The sequence below is a fragment of the Marmota monax genome, unplaced genomic scaffold, assembly GCF_021218885.2.
Source record: "Marmota monax isolate L192 unplaced genomic scaffold, Marmota_monax_Labrador192_F-V1.1 WCK01_AAM20220418_F8-fsc00006, whole genome shotgun sequence".
Lineage (NCBI taxonomy): Eukaryota > Metazoa > Chordata > Mammalia > Rodentia > Sciuridae > Marmota > Marmota monax.
This window is the reverse complement of record NW_026693712.1, coordinates 20,905,615-20,924,970: the sequence shown is the minus strand read 5'-3', so window position 1 is coordinate 20,924,970 and position 19,356 is coordinate 20,905,615. Positions and strand designations below refer to the sequence as shown.

The 19,356-nt window shown below is 32.3% G+C and overlaps 1 protein-coding gene across 9 annotated transcripts in view; it reads left to right on the top strand.

Annotated features, from left to right (window-relative positions):
- Positions 1-19,356, top strand: part of Apc (APC regulator of WNT signaling pathway) — a 138,765-nt gene that overhangs the window by 64,758 nt on the left and 54,651 nt on the right. For all 9 annotated transcript variants that reach the window (XM_046460133.2, XM_046460140.2, XM_058584312.1 and 6 more), the window contains 5 exons: positions 368-569; positions 5,884-5,992; positions 8,421-8,534; positions 13,949-14,032; positions 19,144-19,248. In XM_046460133.2, the coding sequence (XP_046316089.1) occupies positions 368-569; positions 5,884-5,992; positions 8,421-8,534; positions 13,949-14,032; positions 19,144-19,248 (614 nt within the window). The remainder of the gene's footprint in view (positions 1-367; positions 570-5,883; positions 5,993-8,420; positions 8,535-13,948; positions 14,033-19,143; positions 19,249-19,356) is intronic.

Genomic DNA, 19,356 nt, shown 5'->3' with positions numbered 1-19,356 from the left:
CTGATTTTTCAGGGAAAGTCGAGCCATTCTGAATCTAAATAATTGTTTATTCAGCCATGTATATTTGTAGCTAAAATATGAATGTAAGATTTTACTTTTAAAACAATATTAGGGCTGGGATTGTGGCTCAGCGGTAGAGCACTCGCCTAGCACGGGTGGGACCCGAGTTTGATTTTCAGCACCACATAAAAATAAAGGCATTGTGTTGTGTCCATCTACACCTAAAAAATAAATATTAAAAAAATCAAATCCATGATAACATTAAAAAAATCCTCTCTCAGCTATTGTTGGTTTAAAAAAAATATTAGGAATATTTTGCATGACATAAAGCAGTTGTTATATAAAAACTTGTCTCTGTTTTATTTAGAACTTACCTTAGATAGCAGCAATTTTCCTGGAGTAAAACTACGGTCAAAAATGTCCCTCCGTTCTTATGGAAGCCGGGAAGGATCTGTATCAAGTCGTTCAGGAGAGTGCAGTCCAGTTCCTATGGGGTCATTTCCAAGAAGAGGGTTTGTAAATGGAAGCAGAGAAAGTACTGGATATTTAGAAGAACTTGAGAAAGAGAGGTAACTTTTATTCATTACACAGTACATATTAACTTATGCACTCCAAGTTTATTATTGGTATTTTGTAATATAGAATATACATTATGGATTTATGGTGGGTGAAGAGCATTTACTTTTTTTTTTTTTTTAAGTTGTTGATGAACCTTTATTTTTATTTATCTATATATGGTACTGAGAATTGAACCCAGTGCCTCACACATGCAAGGCCAAGTGCTCTACCATGGAGCTACAAGCCCTGCATTTACATTTTTTAATACAAAAATAGCATTTTTCTGATTGCACTTGCAGTAAGTCTAAAAATGTAAAGAACGCAGTTTCTAGGGATTCTAAAGACTTCTATTTTATCAATTAAATACTTTGAATATTCTGTACATTGAGTAATACACATCACAATATTTATAGCTGGATTATTTATTTATTTATTTATTTATTTTGACTTTTTGGTTATCTTTTAAACTAAATTCAATGACTGATAGATCCAGGGAATGATGACTCTTTCCATTATAGAAGGCCTATTACACCTGATCACAAATAAAACTTTTCTTAATTTATCACTTTCCCCATCTAAAATACATTGCTTGTCATATAGAATGAGTACTGGTTCCTCACAGCTATCATATTAATTCTTTTCCTGAAGTTAAAATTATCTCACTATAGATATCAGAATATAGATCATTACCAAAAAATGTTTTCAAGTGTTTTATGTCACCTAAAATATTCTTTAACGTACAGATGGTACCTTATTATCTTCGAATTCCTAAAAGTTTTGTTAGACATTCAAAATAGTAAAATATATATTACATGTTAGCTTTGTGACCTTGGTCAGGTGACTAAATTTTGGGGTCAAATTCTTCTGTAAAACAGGAAATGGTTCAATATTGTGAAGTTGTGAATATTGAGTATTCTTAAACCATATATAGAAAATGCCCAGCATATCTCACCAAGGCAAAAGATCTTTCATTACTTTCTGATTTTAGGTATGCCTGTCTATAAAAATAATGATAATCATCTGGACCAGAAGTGATGTTAAGCTTGGTTTCATCTTTAATTTTACATGGTGTTTTAGTCAACTTTTTGACTACTATGACTAAAAGGAACCAATCAGAACAATTGTAGGGGAGGAAAAGTTTATATTAGAGGGCTCACAGTTTCAGAAATGTGAGCCCATAGAAGGCCAGCCCCATTCCTTGGGGCTTGAGGTGAGGCAGAAGAATGTGGTAGAGGGAATCAGCTCACATGACGATCAGAAAGCAGAGAGAAGTCTTCAATTGTCAGATACAAATATATACCCCAAAGCCACGCCTCCAATTCTCACCTCCTCCCGCCACACCCTACCACTTCAGTTAGCGTCATTAATCCCTATCAGAAGATTAATTCACTGATTGGGTTTAAACTCTTCACGACCCGATCATTTCTTCTTCAAACCTTCTTACACTATTTCACATGAACTTTTGGAGGACACCTCACATCCAAACCATAACACATGGGTCTTTTTTTTCATACCCTGAACTTAAACTATCAAAACACTATTCTAAAAAATAAGCAGGAAAAGAGGGTTCATGGTCTTCCTCTTATTTGTGCCCTTTGAATCTGTTAAGGAGCAAAGGATGTATGAATATACTTTCCTAAGAGTTTATTTTGCTTCATGTAGGTAATGTCTCAGTTTCATCAGCAGAAAGAATTTTGGAAAAAGATTAATTTTTAAAATAGATGTATACTGTGAATACTAGTACCTAACAAATGGAGCCATAAGTAGTGAGGAATACTGGTAATAAAAATGTTCCTTTGTCTCAACCTCTCTGATATGTTTTTTAAAAGTTCTTATTTTCTACCTTGCCATTATTTATTTCTTTCCAGTCTTCCCACATTCTTTAAATTTAAATCCATAAAAACTTTATTTCTCTGTTTAAAATCTTAAATTCAATGATTTTGATATCTTTTATTGTTATATAATACCACACTAAATAACTTCAAGCTAGTATTCTTTTTTTTTTTTTTTTTTTTTTTTTGGTGCTGGGGGTTGAACCGAGGGGCCTTGTGCTTGAGAGACAAGCACTCTACCAACTGAGCTATACACCCAGCCCTATATTCTGACTTTTTAACTTCAAGTGAAGAATATATTTCTTGTTAAAATATTAGCCCTTTCTAATGTTACTATAGAAAAGACACCCTCTCACCAGCTTCTGATTTAGGCATTATTACACATTATAAAGAGTTATTTTATCTGAGAAGAAAGAATTATTAGATGCTTTTGCTCAAAGGTTCTCAACCCAGACCAACTGATCATTAGCATCACTAAGTGTGCTTTAAAAAGCATCATCATTAAAAAAAATTCATATTCCACTTCACCCTTTCCTAACCCCAGTCATGCTTCCCATGAAAGAGTTACTTTTCATAATTCTAAATAATATATTTATATTACTAGTTCTTGATTTATTTTATTTTATTTTATTTATTTGGTACCAGTGATTGAACCCATGGAATGCTTTTCCACTGAACTACATTGCTAGTCTTTTTTACTACATATTTTCAGACACAGTCTTGCTAAGTTGCTACCACTGGCCTTGAACCTGCCATACTCCTACCCCAGCTTCCCCAGTTGCTGGGATTACAGGCATGTGCCACAGCACCTGGCATATTTATTACTTTATTAATTCTTATATTTTAAATTTAACATTCTTTTTTGTTTTTTTAGTTATCAATGGACCATTATTAATTAATTAATTAGTAATATTCCATGATGAGAATCTAACTCAGTGCCTCACACATGCTAGGTGAGTGCTCTACCACTGAGCCACAACCCAGCCCTTAAGTAACATTCTTATTAATTTTTGTTCTATCTTGTGATTGTATGTTTTAAGCTGCACTATATATGTCAACTGTATGTTTACTTTCATTTTGTTGACACTAGTAACAATTTGTTCTGTGTATTTGATTTTTTTTAAGTTAATTATAGATGTTGAAATCAAGTGTCTCATTATGGCTCTATAGTTTTTGGTCACTATGGAGTTAGTATGCCAGAATTAATTTTTTTCTCTTTATTAATAGAATATCATACACTCTCTGCTATTTGCAGAAGATGGTCCTATTTAGAGTATGTCTTTCTCTATAATTGTGTTTTCTAGAATTTCAGATTGTCTTATGTTGTTAGAAGCAGAAATTTGTGTTTTACCATACTACTAGGATCTTCTGGTTTTGTTTTCTTCTGAAGAAAATTTTTATTGGTGCCCATTAACTTTTCTGTTCTGATTTGGACCGTTTGTTTTCTAAATGTGCCACAAGCCTCTCATGGTAGAATTTCTTGTCATTACACTTCCCGTGTAATCCTGATATAATTTATGTCTTCTTGATTATTTCTATGTTGGAAAGAAATAGATTGAGTTCTTTCTTGTGGAACAAATCTTTATTTTGCTTTCATACTTGACTTGTAGTTTGGATAGATACAGGCTCAAACTCACTTTTCTTCTTCATTATCAAAGTAGCTGATGAGATGTTTGATAGCAATCGGATGATACGAATTGGGTTCTCATTCCTTTGTAGTAGCTATTTTTCCTCTTGCAGCTTTCAAATGCATTGGTATGCATGTTTTCTTCATCATGCTGAATATTTATTGGACCCTTTTAATCTGACAATTTGTTTTTCTTCAGGTTTAAAAACTGTTATTTCTTTGATGATTTTCTTCCCTCCCCTCCCTCCCCCCCCCCTTCCTTCCTTCCTTCCTTCCTTGTGATATATATACAGATGTTGAAGGAATTTAGGCTTTTACACTGCCCTGTTCTTGTTGTCAGAAATGTGAGAGCAGCTTCTCATTGGTCTGTGCTCCCCCAAGATTGCTATATCATAAACAGGGCTTCCTTCCTATGTATTCTCTCACTATTAAAGTTGCTTATTTTTAAAATTGCTTCCCAATAAAGGAAAGGAAATTTTAGCAAGAACAGAACTTTCCTTACACTTATACTCACTACCAAGATTCATTTATTCCCATATTTCCTGAGAAAATATCAAATAAGACTTTTTTAAATAACAGTAATATTGGAGTGAAAAACATTTCTGTGTATGACCAAATTCCAGAAATCATAGTAAAAAGTATCTACAAATAGGACTTCATGAAAATCAAAATTTAGAAATTATAAATAAAGTTTGAAGACAAGTGATATACTGATAAATATATATGCAGTCCAGTAACTGACAAAGTACTATCATTCTTAATATAGAAGAGGCCCTATAAATGATGAAGAAAAAGTCATAGAAAAGGACCCACGTGGTTTTTAAACTTGGAAAAAAAAGCCTCATTCACATTAAAAGACATCAAATTAAAACCAGAATGATACACTGTTTTTTAAAAAAATTAGATATGCAAAAATTAAAATGTTGGATTACACACATTGGTGAAAAATGGTAGGAGTTTAAATTGGTATACATCTAACAAGAACAGTAAGTTCTTAGTTCTGTATGCTAGGAATTTATCTTGTATGAAATGAGGTATATATGAAGTCACTCAATGTAACAATATTTGTAATAAAAGATTTTGGAAAGGCCATAAGTGCCCACCAACGAAGAAGTGGTTATAGTATATCTTTTCACGTATGCATGAATATTGTGGGATATATTGGGTATTACACGGCTAGCAAAAAATATATAATACTTCTTTATGTTCTCTTGGAAACAATCTCCAAAACAAGATTTTTAAGTGAAAAATATTTATAGAACAACATGTATTATAATATGCTGCTATTTAAAATGTACATATCATGCATACATACCTTTGTATCATTATAGTATATCTGTGGAAATATGCACAAGAAAATGATAGTAGTCATTGCTTTGGGAAAGAACCACATAAAAAGAGATAGACCATGTACTTTTTGTACCTACTGAGTTTTATCCCAGTAACATTTTTATTGGGCATTTATGTTTATAATGATCCAAGTATGCAGTATCTCAATGTAGATTACTATTGAAGACACCATTGATTGGGTTATTCAGGAATTGCATAAATTCATCTTCAAATTTCAAACCAAGAAGTTTCTCTACCTCCAAATAATTTCTTCTATTACACAGAGACAATATATTTCTTATTATTTTGGCTGCTAAGAAGCTGAAACTACATTGTGTCCAAGGTAGTAGCTTCCTGTATTCTAGCAAATTTGTTTTCTAGCAAAATTGCTACTTTTCTAAACTTATTTAGTGTACTTTTTATTCTTGTATTAATTTTGAATTTTGTTATCTGTACTTTTTACAATAACAGCTGGTAAAGATTACTCTTTGCAGTCTGTATTAGCATTATATAAACTTACCTTTCTTTAAAAAATAGATCATTACTCCTTGCTGATCTTGACAAAGAAGAAAAAGAAAAAGACTGGTATTATGCTCAACTTCAGAATCTCACTAAAAGAATAGATAGCCTTCCTTTAACTGAAAATGTAAGTAACATGGCAGTACGACTTATTTTAGACTTTAATAACTTGATCTTTAGAAGTACCTAGGTAATCTATTACAAATTCAGGATAACTGAAATTATAGTAACTTGTAGAATGTAATATGTTTTATCAACTTTAAACCTGAATATATTGGAAGTAGTAAATTTTTATTTATAAAGACAATTAAATTTAATCATATTCCAACAAGTATTTATTTCAAGCCCTGAGTTGAGAAAATCTTTAACTCCTGAAGGACTCAGAATTCCACAAGGCAACTGTTTTTTTAATTCTGTATATTGAATTTCCAAACATACTCTCTAGAAATGTTTGCTAACACCTGCCAATTTTTTTGGTACCATATTGTAGAAAACTATTATTAATTTTTTATTTCTATATGACATTTGAAGATTATTTGAATCCTATTCAGGTATAAATGACAATAGCTATAGGCATAGATCTTAATATTTTTGCAAGTTCTACAGTTTATTTTGCAAATATAGCTATGTTTAAAAAAATCCTGTTAGCCACCTGTTCATCCTGCCTCTTTGTTAACTGTTTTATTCATGGAATGGCACATATTTTAAGAAATCTTCTGAAGTACATTACTAATCTCAAAAGACTATCTTTTATCCATAAATACTTCATATAATTTTTAAAAGAAAAAATAGACTAATTAAAATATAACTGGCTTTCATAGCTTAGCTTTTTCATGTTACAATAGCATTTTTAAGAACATGATAGGCAAAAAAGTAAAAGTAGAAATAAGAAAAAACTTTTTTAGGATGTATAGTTATTAGCAAGACTTCCTGAGTGGAAGTTGAGGGGCAGGAGCTAAAACTAGAGGCTTAAATGTTCTTAGAAAAGTCATTCAGGGATTCCTCTTTCTGACAAATGCCCTTAAAATCTTCCTGGGAATCAAGTACACAAGTAGCAAAAGACAGATAAGGATTAGGAATTAGAAGGGTTTCCATGGGATTTTTTTTAATGGCCAAAAAAAAAAAAAAAATAGTTTTGCTATTATCTTTGGTAATAAGAATACAAAACCCAGTGTATTTGAGACATGCAGTCAGATTCAGGAAAGGACTTAGATATATATGAAACTCAAGAGCAACTGGTTACTATCTGAAATAAAGATCACCTGTCTAATTATTCCCTATTTATTAAATAATCATCTTTAATAGAATATCCAAGACATTATTATGGACCACTGACAACATAACACATTTAAACTTGCTTGTGTTTTATAACTTTTTTTTTTAATTACCCAAGTTTTTCTTTCATATTGGGGTACGAAATTAATGAAAATTTTCATGTGAAAATACTTACGTACTTTTCAAAGTATTAGACATTACTTAAAACAACTTCAAACACATTGCAACATATTGTGTCATGTTCTGTATATATTTATTTGCATGGGGTGGTTGAAAAGTGAAAGACAAATGAATGAAATGGGAATAAGAAATAACATGCAGGCTATTTCATCTATATTGTAGCCATAATTTGTGTCTGCCTATAGAACTACATTCTGCATGTAAATGTGTTGTATATGTTGCAAGGGAAGAGGATGAGAACTTCTCTTAAAATGCAATTTGGAGTTCTTAGGCAGGAATGCTATTCTGAATCAGACATATGGCATGTGCAGTTTTCTATAAGCACATAGAACATGAAAAATCCATAGCATTTCTTCATTTCCTTTGGTGGCCCATTATAACTATTACCTGTTATTTTATCTAATCATATTCTACTTTTTTCTTTGCATCTCTTTATATGCCTGGCAATTATCATAGTGTCTGGAATTTTAATTAGAGGGTTAGTAGATTTTTGAATGAGTTAATACCCACTCTGATAATTTTTCAACTTCGCGTCACTTTTAGATACTTACCAAAGTTTGTGTTGACTTTGTCTCATTTATTTATGACCATCTATGTTATATTACATGTAGGGTTTTTCTTACCTCATTTTCTTCATTTTACAAAAGGAAAAGTTATGTTTTGTCTATGTGTATAGTGGTAATCCTTACCTTAAATTGAGATCCAAACTTAAGAGCAATGAACCTGTTTCTTGATTTTTTTTCATATTAATATGCTAGTTTACAGTAATTAAAAGTAGTGCCTTTTCAGAGGAGAGAATCATAGGGGAACTAAAGTTAGGCTCACCCAACTGATCCAGTTACATATTTTAAATGAAACAATACAAATTAATTGTATTGTACTCAAAACCATTTGTGAATTCAAGGCAGTGCTTTAACTACATATCACCTCAGGGACCCAGATTGAGTTTAGTACCTATCATCAAGTTTTAGGACTCCTTGGAATAAAAAATAATTTTCCATGTACAAGGATTTACATTTATTTTATTGGTACTTATATGCTTTTGATTTATAAGTTGAAAATGCTAGATATTGATATTTTTATATTATTTGTGGTTTTAGTTTTCCTTACAAACAGATATGACCAGAAGGCAATTGGAATATGAAGCAAGGCAAATCAGAGTTGCAATGGAAGAACAACTGGGTACTTGCCAGGATATGGAAAAACGGGCACAGGTAACTTATTTTTAAACTACTACAATTCTGTTAATATTGATTAAATTTTGTTTTTTAGAGATATTTATGGGGCCAGGCATATATAGTTCATTGATAGTTCCCTTATCTAGCATATGGAAAGCCTTGGATCTGATCCCCAGCATCATAAAAAAAAAGAGGGGGAAGAGAAATAAATTTATAAGTCTTATCTTTTTTTTGGCACTATTTTAAGATAACAATTTATCATGGCTGCTGGTTATTTAAATACTATTCACATAATTCTGTCTACCATATTTCATTTTCCCCAGTATCATTCTGTTCTGCTTTATAAGGAAGAGAAAAAGGTTCTGATTATCTAGTATCTGATAGCTACCTTCAGCTCTCATTTGAGATTTTTTTCTTCTTATTATCTAAGTACGACATCCAGAATGTGTCATTGCTCTTCCAAGTTTTGCACTTAAAAATAAAGAAAATACTCATTCAAGGATAGTAAGAAAGAAACATAAAGAAAACATTATAGGAGATGAGATGAGTTGGATAGAGAACATTCCCATATTTCTACCCTTAACTGATGTCAAGAAAGCATATTAAGCATTTTCACATACTATTCAGTATAGCTTTCTGTATTCATACAAACACAACTGACTAATATGTTTTAAACTCTATACAGAAGTTTTCTTGACTGCCTTTTCTGTTCCATAATAAGCTTGGGAATATTTTTATTAGGATATTTTGTTTTTCCCAAAACATAGGGTTTATCTGGTAACTTCCTAAACATAAAGTGTATTCTATTTTTGTTAGATGTAATTATAAACTAATATAGACTTCAGATTATCCTTTACACTAGTACTATCATGCATTTTGTAGTCCATGCCTGTTAGTTTCACAACTAGTTGGGGGTGTAAATTGTGTGTGTGCACGCGCGCATGCTGACACATGCATATATATGTGTTATAATGTTAGTTTTTTTCTTACCCCCTTTTTTGCTTCTTTCATTCAGATAGATTGACTTAAGTATCAAAAGTAAAACTTTAAACTTTTTAGTTAAAAATATACTTAATTATGTTTCTGAAACTGAGTAGGAATGAATTTCTTTTCTTTTTAACTTTTTTGTTTTAGTTATAGACGGACATAATATCTTTTTTAATTAAATTATTCTAATATGTAATACATGATGGCAGAATACAATTCATTTCATATTATACATATAGAGCACAATTTTTCAAGTCACTAATTGTACACAAAGTATTTTCACAACATTGTGTCTTCATAGATGTACTTAATGTCTAACTCATTCCACCTTCATTTCTACCCCCTTACCCCCTCCCTTTCCCTCCCTCCCCTTTGCTCTATCTAAAATTCCTCCATTCTTCCCATGCTCCCCGCCCCCACCATCACCATTATGAGTCATCATCCTCATATCAAAGAAAACATTTGGCCTTTGGTATGGGGGATTAGCTTACTTCACTTAGCATTATATTCTCCAGCTCCATCCATTTACCTGCAAACACCATGATTTTATTTTCTTTTATTACTGAGAAATATTCCATTGTGTATATGTACCAGTTTCTTTATCCACTCATCTACTGAAGGGCATCTAGGTAGGTTGGTTCCACAGTTTACCTGTTGTGAATTGTGCTGCTATAAACATTGATGTGGCTGTGTCCCTGTAGTATGCTGATTTTAAGTCCTTTGAGTATAACCCGAGGAGTGGGATAACTGGGTCAAATGGTGGTTCCATTCCAAATTTTCCAAGGAATCTCCATACTGCTTTCCATCTTGGTTGCACCAATTTGCAGTCCCACCAGCAATGTATGAGTGTGCCTTTCCCCCCGACATCCTTGCTAACACTTATTGTTGTTTGTTTTCTTAATAGCTGCCATTCTGACTGGAATGAGATGAAATCTTAGTGTAGTTTTGATTTGCATTTCTCTAATTCCTAGAAGTGTTGAACATTTTTTCATATGTTAGTTGATTGATTTTATATCTTCTTCTGAAAAGTGTCTTTAGTTCCTTGACCCATTTATTGATTGGGTTATTTGTGGAGTTTTTTGGTGTTAAGATTTTTTAGATTTTTATATACCCTACAGATTAATGCTTTATCTGACATGCAGGTAGTAAAAATTTGTTCCCAATTAGTAGGCTCTCTATTCACCTCACTGATTGTTTCTTTTGCTGAGAAGAAACTTTTTAGTTTGAATCCATCCCTTTTATTGATTCTTGGTTTTAATTCTTGCACTATAGGAATCTTATTCAGGAAGTTGGGGCCTACTCCGATGTGATGGAGATTTGGGCCTACTTTTTCTTCCATTAGGCACAGAGTCTCTGGTTTAATTCCTAGATCCTTGATCCACTTTGAGTTGAATTTTGTGCATGGTGTGAGAGAGAGGTTTAATTTCATTTTGTTACATGTGGATTTCCAGTTTTCCCAGCACCATTTGATGAAGAGGCTGTCTTTTCTCCAATATACGGTTTTGGTGCCTTTGTCTAATGTAAGATAACTGTAGTTATATGGGTTAGTCTTTGTGTCCTCTATTCTGTACTATTGGTCTCCAGGTCTATTTTGGTGCCAATTTATCTTTAATTTTTTTTTTTTTTAATGTGGTGCCTCACACATGCTAGGCAAATGTTTCTTAAATAAGACATGAAACTCATTATAAAAATAAAAGACTGATAAAGTTTACTCTATTAAAATTAAGACACAACATAAACAAATAAATAAAGGTATTGTGTCCATCTACAACTAAAAAAATATTAAAAAGAAAATGCAATGATGTCATTTGTACAAAAAAATGGGTGAATTGGATATCATGTTAAGTGAAATAAGACAGACTCAGAAAGTCAAGTATTGCATGTTTTCTCTCAGGTGGAATCCAGGGGGAAAACAAAACATAATATGAAAGTAGAAAGATTATAGAGGGCTGGGGATGTTGCTCAGTGATAGAGTGCTTGCCTAGCACGTGCAAATAATAATAATTATTTTTTTTTGTCCTTTCTAGTCCTTGAGGCTTTTTATTTTTTCCATTTGTTGTGCAAGGTCCAGAGTTCAAATTTTAGCACCACACAAAAAAAGAAAAGAAAAGAAAGATTTTGGAGAAGAGGGAAGTGGGTAGGGGAGGGGGGAAAGGGTGACTGAGGGTGAGGGAGTAGGTTATGATTTAAGTATGTTATGTGCATGTACAATTATGCCACAATAACATTCATTGTTCTATATAATTAAAATGTACTAGTAAATATGGTATCAGAGAGGAATTTAGATATAATTTCCTGTTTTCATCCTCTATTAAAATTTTTGATCTAGGACTTTATTGATGGAGAAGAGCTGATTACTTATAGAAAGAAACAATCAAATTTAGAATAGTTTGGTAGTTTCTAAAAACAGAAGATATTCACTATCTGGTTTTAGAAGTATTCACTCATCTGTACAGTACCTTTAGAATGCTTACCAAAAGTATAGGCATTTCCTCTTCAGTCTGTTTTCATGGTATGCATTAGTCATGATAAAATTTGTTAATTAGAGGATGTTATTTATCATAAGTTTACTACTTGCAGAATCATGACAGAGAATCAGCACAGTTATATTAAAAAGGAAGGAAGGAAAATAGATGGATGTTTGGAGCAGGAGATTGGGTAACTAGCATAGCTACTTGGAGTTTTTCTGTTCTTTGTATATCATAACATTGGATAATTGCTGCAATAAGCATTTTTAAATTTATCTATTAGAGATATATGCTCAGAAATGTTTCATTGATGGGGCAAGTAACCAAAAAGTATGGAAACTATTTAGCTTCTAATATTGTTTTTCCTTATTGAAACAATTACTTTTAGCCAGGCATGGTGGTGCATGTCTATAATCCCAGCTCCCCAGGAGGCTGAGTCAGGAGGATTTCAAATTCAAGGCCCAACCTGATAACTTAGCATGACCTGTCTCAAAATAAAGGGACTGGGGATGTTGCTCATTGTTTGCCTGGTATGTGTGAGGCCCTGGGTTCCATCTCCAGAATCCTACCAAAAAAGAAAAAGGTTACTTTTATAACACAGATTTTAATACTTCAGTATTAAGATGTTAGCTTTCATATTATTGCAGAAAATGAATGGAACAAAATTATCAGTATTTATTTTTAAAACCTATGTATTGTCTCTATTGTAATGTAGATTTTAAAAAATAACTTGAATTTGCAAGGTCATTATATTTAAGTAATTTGGTTTTTCTCACTTCTACTAGTACTCATAAAAATTAAAAGAAGCTGAGTACAGTGGTACACATCAGTAAATCCAACTACTCAGGAGGCCAAGATAGGAAGATTACAAGTTTGAGGGCAACCTAGTACCTTAGCACCTTTTCAGAATAAAAAAATGAAAAGAGATGAAGCTCAGTAGTAGAGTACCACTGGGTTAAATCCCCAGTACCCCAGATACATAAATGAATGAATGGATGAATAAAGCAAAACCAAGGGGGAGAGGGTATAGCTCAGTGGTAGAACACTTTCCTGTCACGATTAAGGCCTAGGTTTGATCCCCAGCACTGAAGAAAATAATAATAATAATAAAATAAAATAAACTTTTCCCCACATTATTTCAGTTCCATGTAGTTCAATATGTAGTTACTGCTTTGTGGTCACTGGGTAGTCTCATCATGGTAGGTAGCAAAGCTATGCCATCTTTGTGGTCCTTTTATTATTTATTTTTTTAACAACACCTTTGTTTTATTTATTTATTTTTATGTGGTGCTTAGGATTGAACCCAGGGCCTTGCACACACTAGGCGAGCACTCTACTATTGAGCAACAACCCCAACCCTGTATGGTCCTTTTATTGGAAATAAAAATAATGTTTAGCTGTGGTAGGTATTTTGGAAGTCTGAAAAATACTACTGACATGGAACAGGGGTAACTTTAGGAGTGTTAGTTCTATTGTTTTACCCTAATGTTTATGAAAATAAATCAGATATTATTTTCCTTTATAGATATACTATGCTTTATATACATCCATTACATAATATTAATGCCTAGATTAATATAAATTATTAAATCCAGGTGTAATTTTCTTTCTTGAAATTTTTTGAAAATAACTTTTTGGGGGGAGAATGGTGTTTGAAATTAAATAAGAAGAGCCTTGAGTAAGCTTAGCATGTTTTCTACCTCTAAGCTCCACTCCCATTCACCAAGTTGCACAATACATAAACCATGCAATTTGATATGTGATTTGTATTTATACAGTTTTACTAAACAAATCTGTAGATCTGTTGCATAAATTTCAGTGTATTAAAAAAAACTGAATTAACCAAATTTGTCATTAATGTGAATATATATACATTTCTAACTGCTTGCATAAAAATGGTTTGACATAATCCTGATCTGTTCATTGATAGCCACAGTAATACTGTTTGCACTAATGTTTTTTAATAAAATCATGTTTAATTTGGTCTCATTTTAGCGAAGAATAGCTAGAATTCAGCAAATAGAAAAGGACATACTGCGTATACGACAGCTTTTACAGTCCCAAGCAACAGAAGCAGAGGTTAGTAAATTGTCTTTTTTGTTTGCATATTAAAAAATAGGTAGGTTTTCTAAGAAAATATGTGTAATTAATGTGGTATCATTGAAATATGGATATTCTTCTAAAGAATTGACATTTTTTTTCATGAAATTGAATTATCAAAAACCTTTGTTTTTTTGATTTCTTTATAACTTTTAGGCATTTAAGATTTATAGAAACATCAATATAGATATTTTACATCAGCTGTCAATTTACATATAATCAGATAATTAACTTAGCTATTATCATCCTGTAAGTAAACTTTTTCCTTATTTGTAATCCATAGTATAAACTGATTTTATACATTTACCTGTGTTTACTCCACAAACCCCATTAAACTGATGGTCAAAGGATAAAATGAAAGACACAAAGACCAGGGGAGGTGATGATCATAAACTTTGGGGAGCTGGAAAACAAATAAACAAATTGTAACCATGTTGTGGAGAAGTGACCCCCTAAGTAAGTGTTAAGAAAAGCCATGAAGCAACCCAGTGTATACTGTGAAGTCTAATAGGTTCTAAAACTGGCTACACTAGTTATCCCTTGGATGTAAGGGTTTTAAAAAGGGCTAAAAGCAGGAGGATTGGTTGAAAATCTTTTAGGAAGTGATTGTAGTCTCCAGTACTTTACAGCTCTACAGAGCTGAGTGACTGCTCTTTTCCAGTTCTAACAAAAGATGAGTGATCCCCCGCCCCAAAGAATGACAGTCTTTGGGTGAGTAACTGAAATTGGGGATACCATATTTAAAAATTTGAGTTAAGTGAAAATTTACTTACTTAATGCTGGAATTCCCACTTATATCCAGGTTTGTCATCTCTAGGCAAGATTCTGGAAAGAACTTCTTTAAAAAACATCACTAACTCAAGAAAAGAGAGCTGAAGTTACCTAATGTTGGAAAATTCACTAAACAAAATAGTTCAGCTTAACAGCATTATAAGGTCACTGTACTTTATAGACTCTATCCTGTAGGCATAGAGCTTCATTTAACTTTTTTATAACTCACTCACTCTTAAACATGGGTGGACACTAATGACCACAAGACATTTTAAGAAAGTTTCTAATAACAAAGATTATGAAAATAGATAATTTCAGGCTGGGATTGTGGCTCAGCAGTAGAGCGCTTGCCTGGCACGGGCAGGACCCGGGTTCAATCCTCAGCACCACATAAAAATAAAGGCATTGTGTTGTGTCCATCTATAATAAATATTTTTAAAAAAAAGAAAAAGAAAATAGATAATTTCTTCTTATAGGAAGAAGAAAACTTAAAAAATAAAACTAACATTAAAGGCTGGGGTTGTGGCTCAGTGGTAGTGTGCTTGCCTAGCATGTGTGAGGCACTGGATTTGATTCTCAGCACTGCATATAAATAAATAAAGTAAAGGTCCATTGACAACTAAAAGAAAAAGAAAATTTTTTAAAAAAACTAACATTAGTATTAAAAAAATAAAGCAAGAAAAGGACATTTAGCAAGAACAAAACATTTAGAGAATAAAAAAGAAGTTTGTGGGAGTTAAAATTTTGATAGCAAAGATGGGCACAGTGGCACATCTCTGTAATCCCAGCAAATCAGAAGACTAAGTCAGGAGAATCACAAGTTTAAGGCCAGACTCAGTAATTCAATGAGAACCTCAGCAACTTAGTGAGACCCTGTCTCAAAATACAAAATAAAAAGGGCTCAGAAAGGATTGAGTTAAGTAAAAATTTACTTACTTAATGCTGGAAGGGGTGAAAAACAATCTTTGAAACAATTTTTGTTGAGGTATTTACAAAGCAAAAAATACACACTCATTGCTAACGCACCCCTGGTGTGTGTGTGTGTGTATATGATAGCAGATACAAAAAAATTAATAGCAAGTTTAAAAGATAACTTTGTCTCTGGACACAGTGGTGTATGCCTGTAATCCCAGTGACTCGGGAGGCTGAGGCAGGAGAACAACAAGTTTGAGACTAGCCTTAGCTGCTTAACAAGGCCCTAAGCAAATTAGCCAGACCCTGTCTAAAACACAAACAACAACAACAACAAAAAATTTAGAAAGTAGAACAAAAAGACAATGAGGTAGAAAACAGAAAAAATAAAAGCAGAATCATTCTAAGAGGATTCAATATCTAAATAAGAGGAGTTCCACAAAGAGCTGGAGAAAACTAGAAAGATCTGAGAAAATAAATTAAAATTTCCCAAAATCAAGGGCCATAGTTTTTCAAATGAAACAGTCTCCAAAATCTGACAACCAAAGATGAAAATAATCTTACACTAATACACATTGTGATGAAATTTCAGATAATGGGATAAAAAAATTTTCAGATAATGGGAAAGCTTTTTCCTAAAACTTAGATGAATGGAAAACAGATTTCTCATAAAAGAATGAGAATATAAATGCCTTTGATTTATAGTCAGCTAACACTGGGAAAGAGTTTTTTAAAACTTTTGAAAGAACATTATTTTCAGCAATTTTGATACCAGTTCTTTTAATATCACTATGTCCTACAATTGAATTTGATGCAAATTTACCTAGGAATAGAATTAGTAAAAATGGCAGAGATATCTTATTAGAATAATAGAATAGAAATGTTCTAAAATAGGATTATGGTGATGCTTAATAAATTTTACTGATAATCATTTAGTTGTATTATGTGAGTGTGTATTTTTTGCTTTGTAAATACCTCAACAAAAATTGTTTCAAAGATTGTTTTTCACCCCTTTAATTTAGGGCAGAAAACCTTAGGAAAGTTTTACAACTATGAAAATGAGGAGTTAAGATTATTCTTTCATGAGAATCAGCAACAGCCTCTTTTGTCTCCTCTGTCAGTGGTGATTTTGGACACTGATTCAAAAATGTAGTGGGGGCCTAAAGCCCAGGGTCAAAGGAAAAATCAAGGAAAATAATTAAGGAAAGAGAAGGAAGAAAGAAAATGAAAGCTCAAAGTTTTAAATATTATATTGGGCTGTGAAGTGAGACTGCCTGGATGGTAATTCCAGCTCTGACTCTACCATTTACTAAGTATCTAACTGAAAGCGGGTTATTTATGTTATTTATGTTCTCTATGCCTCAGTTTCTTTATTTGTAAAATGGAGATAATAATAGTACTACATAGAGTTGGTATGAAGATTAATAATAGTACTACATAGAGTTGGTATGGTATGCAACAGTTGACTAATGCATAGTGTACATTAGTTTTTTTTTTTAAGATTATTGTTGTATTCATCATCACAACGTAATCACTTTTTGTTGTTGTTTTTTCCTACCTCTCATTAGTCATAGGCATTCTTTAAGGCTTATTCCTTTTTTCTCTGTATCTTCCCTGTCTAAGGCAATCTTATTTATGTGCTTAGAGCTTCAGTTATCCTCATATTTACCTGTTACTATACTTGTTGAATTTCTGTTGCTGCTTTCTTTTTGTAAAGTACCATCATCTCTCACCTACTTAAATTAATTCATTAGCCTCCTAACTACTTTGTTTCCTACCTACTTACACCACTTAAAATTTGGTTTAAAAAATCAATTTAAGTGTCCATTAATATATTAATGGGTAGCCTCAGTATAACTTAGAAAAATTAAGAGTCCCTTCTTACCATACTCAAATTCAACAAAAATCAGTGTTTTTATTATTTTTAGTTTTTGCCATCTTTTGTTGTTGTTGTTGTTGTTATTCTACTTTGTTTCTTGTTTTTGGTGTTTCAACCACACTGATTCTTTAATGCACTAGAACAAGCCACATTTCCTCCTTCTCCTAATCCTTTGTGTATGATCATATTTGATTAGAATGCTTATTCTCTACTCCTTCACCTGTTCCGATTAACTATTTATTCTTCACTTTTCCATTCAAACAGCACTCCCTGAAACAACTCTTCCCCAAACCCTCAACCCATGTCACATTCCTTTGTCATACCACCTTGTCAAAGTTTTAACTTCATTGTTTTCATTATTTGAGTGCGTCTGAATAGTCTATAAGCTTCAAGAGAGTAATGTCTAATTTTGTTAGCACTGTATTCTGGAACACATAGTATAAGTAACTGACCATAGAAGATAGTCAGTAATTATATTTTCTTTAAATATATGACACCTTTACTCATTAGGGTCACATTTTTGTGGTCTTAGTGGTTCAACTTTGATTCATTTTGTCTCGAGGTTAACTTTGTGTATTTCTACTCTTGTAATTTTGATGAAATTTACAGAGTGATTTTTCAGATAGTACTGTTTTTCTCCTGTCTGTTGCTTACATATAACTAATACTAGTTCATCAATGGAAATGTTACTTATAAATTAGTTTCTAAGTCACATTTTTAAATGATCTAGGAAAACTTAAGGTTAAAAACTCCTGTGGAAGCCATTTTATAATATCCACTATTATGTCAGATTTTTAAAGAATAATTTTTATTTTAGAGTATCATTTTCCCAGAGCAAGTACTAGGCACTTCTCTAGAAGATGATGGGAAATTGTTTTTTTTTCTTTGACTCTGCAGTGGTGTTTTTATAAAGTGACTGCTTTATACTAGATATAATCTTTTTTGAAATGACTGCTCTTACTGGATATAATCTGTCATTTTTATTTCATGTAACAGATGGTGGTTGCATTAGCAAGGTTTTCTGTTTTATTCATTCATTATCAAAATCTAAGAACTTGTCAGTTTCATATAACTTTGCCAGAAAATATGTATAAATATGCCTACACAAAAGGTATTTGTAAGAAAATATGTATAAATAGGCCTGCATAAAAAGTGATAGTTTAATTGTTGTATTTATAGCTCTGTAAAATGCCAGAATCATGTGACCTTGCAGAAAAGACAGTTATTTTCTAGTTGGGTTATATTCCTGATAGTGATGTGAGCACAGCTGGTGGAGGATGGTGTTTCTGTGAATCTCAGAAAATCCTTTGTCTTGTGCAGTTCTAATGCTCAAGGGACACATTTCACTTTCCTCCTACCGAGGTAGCCGACTGCTAGCCATGCTGGAGGTTATGAAGTGTAATGTGCAGTATCCATGCCTTTGTCAAGCTATATAATTAATGCATTCAGAACTTTAAAACAAAAAAGCTGTGGACTGAGAAAGCATACACCATTTTTGTATGTAATGATGTTAACTCCATGTTAACAGAGATCATCTCAGAACAAGCATGAAGCTGGCTCACATGAAGCTGAGCGGCAGAATGAAGGTCAAGGAGTGGCAGAAATCAACATGGCAACTTCTGGTGGTGGTCAGGTAAATAAATTATTCTATTATATTTTTAAATGAAATATTTGAATATTCAAAAAGAAGTATAAACTGGGATGGTTTTCAAAATGATCTATAAATCTTATCTATTTCCTT